Here is a 2,846-nt window from a genome sequence, read left to right on the forward strand (position 1 = left end):
GAGCCCTCTCCCTAGCCCCACCATCCCCATAGCCCCTGTCCCTATGGACCCCTCCCCATAGCCCTCCACCCCCATAGCCCCTGTCCCTATGGCTCCCCACCCCCATAAGTCCTTTGTCACCATGGTCCCATCCCCATGGACCCCTCCCTATATCCTCCTCTCCCTAGTCCCACCATCCCCATAGTCCCTGGCCCCCAGCTCCCCATGCCCCATAGTCCCTTCTCTCCAGCCCTTGTCCCCTGGGTGTCTTAGYTCCCATCCCCATAGTCCCTCATCCCCATGGATGCCTCCCCATAGCCCCTGTTCCCATAGCACCCATCCCCATAAACTCTTGTCCCCATTCCCTTTACCCCCCCATAGCCCCTGTCCCCATGGCTCCCTAGCCCAATAGTCCCTTCTCTCCTATCCTTGTCCCTTGGTGCCATAACTACCATCCCCATAGCCCCCATCTCCCCAGTCCCTTGCCCCCACGGCTCCATGCAGCAGAGGCCTGGAGGCTCCTCTCCCTGCACCGGGGCCAAGGACAGTGCCCCAGGCACGGGACGCAGCTGAGACCCAGTGAGCAGGGCCATAGGGCGGCTGCACCATCGGGGTGCGGCCCCACTGCGTGGGCAGCCTGTCCCCACCACCCCAGCACTGATCCCCCCCACCATAGACACCCATGTGCAGCCCAGCACAAGGGCTGGACCTGCAGCACCCGGTGGGGTGACCGGGCACAAGGGCCACGCGCCGGCTCGAGACCCCCAGCCCGCCCCCCATCCCCCAAGGACCTGCACACAGGGTAACTGGACAGCAATAAATTTATTAAGTATTCAAAAAAAATAGACACAAACCAGTAAAAAACAAATATCGGGGCGCTCACATCAGAGCCGCGGGACGGGGCTGAGCTAACTCATAACGGGGGACACGGTTAGTAAATACCAAATGGTTTTGATCTCGGGAGCCCTAATCAGAAGCAACTAGAAGCCGGCTAGGACTCGCTAAAGGCGGCGGCGCTGGCTAGCAGGACGCTGGAGGAGCCGGCCCGGGACAGGGGCGGCGTGGGCCGACCCCGCCGGCTTCACTTGGCGCCCTGGGCCTCCGACTCCTCCTCGTCGTCTTCGTACATCTCGCCCTCCTCCTCAGCCGTGGCGTCCTGGTACTGCTGGTACTCGGAGACCAGGTCGTTCATGTTGCTCTCYGCCTCGGTGAACTCCATCTCGTCCATGCCCTCGCCCGTGTACCAGTGGAGGAAGGCCTTGCGGCGAAACATGGCCGTGAACTGCTCCGAGATGCGCTTGAAGAGCTCCTGGATGGCTGTGCTGTTGCCGATGAAGGTGGAGGACATCTTCAGCCCCCGGGGCGGGATGTCGCACACGGCCACCTTGACGTTGTTGGGGATCCACTCCACGAAGTAGGAGCTGTTCTTGCTCTGGATGGCCAACATCTGCTCGTCCACCTCCTTCATGGACATGCGGCCCCGGAAGACCGTGGCCACGGTGAGGTAGCGCCCATGGCGGGGGTCACAGGCTGCCATCATGTTCTTGGCATCGAACATCTGCTGAGTGAGCTCGGGGACGGTGAGGGCACGGTACTGCTGGCTGCCACGGGCTGTCAGTGGGGCAAAGCCGGGCATGAAGAAGTGGAGACGGGGGAAGGGCACCATGTTGACTGCCAGCTTGCGGAGGTCGGCATTGAGCTGCCCGGGGAAGCGGAGGGAGGTGGTGACGCCGCTCATGGTGGCCGAGACGAGGTGGTTGAGGTCRCCGTAGGTGGGGGTGGCCAGCTTGAGGGTGCGGAAGCAGATGTCGTAGAGGGCCTCGTTGTCRATRCAGTAGGTCTCATCCGTGTTCTCCACCAGCTGGTGGATGGAGAGCGTGGCGTTGTAGGGCTCCACCACGGTGTCTGAGACCTTGGGCGAGGGCACCACGCTGAAAGTGTTCATGATGCGGTCGGGGTACTCCTCGCGCACCTTGCTGATGAGCAGGGTGCCCATGCCCGAGCCGGTGCCGCCGCCCAGCGAGTGGGTCAGCTGGAAGCCCTGCAGGCAGTCGCAGTTCTCGCACTCCTTCCGCACCACGTCCAGGACGGAGTCCACCAGCTCGGCCCCCTCCGTGTAGTGCCCCTTCGCCCAGTTGTTCCCGGCCCCGCTCTGGCCTGCGGGAGAGGACAAGCCGTGCTGGCTGCGCTCCGGCCGCGGGCGCCCCGGCCCCCCGCCCACGCGGAGCACCCGGGGCAGGTTGTGCGCAGCCCCAGCCTGGCTCCGGCGGGGAGATCTGAGGCTGGTGAGAGGCGCCCGGAGCCGGGAGCGGAGGGGYGGGGTGGGAAGCCGCAAAGGTTTGGCAGGGAGCCGCCGGCACAGCCCTGCGCTCTGGGGCCGCGGGGGAGACGCGGCCGGAGACGGCCCCGGGCGCACCGGCGGCACCCCGGGAGCCAGGCGGCGCCGAGCCCGGGCATGCCGGCACTAGCGTGGGGACGTACCGAAAATGAAGTTGTCCGGTCGGAAGAGGTGTCCAAAGGCCCCTGAGCGCACGCTGTCCATCGTCCCCGGCTCCAGGTCCACCAGGATGGCGCGAGGCACGTACTTGTGAGCTGCAGGGAGACCCCGCGTGACCCGCTGCCCCCGCCGTGTCCCCCCGCGTCGGGTTCCCGCATGCACCGGGGTGGCCCGGGGGGGGGGGAGCCCCCACGCCGGGGGGCTGCGCCGGCCCCACGCCCACCCCACGCCCGCCCCACGCCCGCGGGGGCTTACAGGAGGCCTCATTGTAGTAGACGCTGATGCGCTCCAGCTGCAGGTCCGAGTCGCCCACGTAGTTGCCGCTGGGGTCTATGCCATGCTCATCGCTGATCACCTCCCAGAACTGGGG

At 66.0% G+C, this 2,846-nt stretch overlaps 1 protein-coding gene across 1 annotated transcript; it reads right to left on the reverse strand.

Moving 5' to 3' along the window:
* Positions 1–791: 791 nt before the first annotated feature.
* TUBB3 (tubulin beta 3 class III) lies at positions 792–2,839 on the reverse strand. Its single transcript, XM_026084867.1, has 3 exons — positions 2,732–2,839; positions 2,461–2,571; positions 792–2,136 (listed from the first exon to the last, which is right to left on the reverse strand). Exons 2-3 carry the CDS (start codon positions 2,519–2,521, stop codon positions 1,061–1,063), a joined length of 1,137 nt encoding a protein of 378 aa, XP_025940652.1. The 5' UTR covers positions 2,522–2,571; positions 2,732–2,839; the 3' UTR covers positions 792–1,060.
* Positions 2,840–2,846: the final 7 nt, after the last annotated feature.

Source organism: Apteryx rowi, unplaced genomic scaffold (assembly GCF_003343035.1).
Source record: "Apteryx rowi isolate R43461 unplaced genomic scaffold, aptRow1 scaffold_651, whole genome shotgun sequence".
Taxonomy (NCBI): Eukaryota; Metazoa; Chordata; class Aves; order Apterygiformes; family Apterygidae; genus Apteryx; species Apteryx rowi.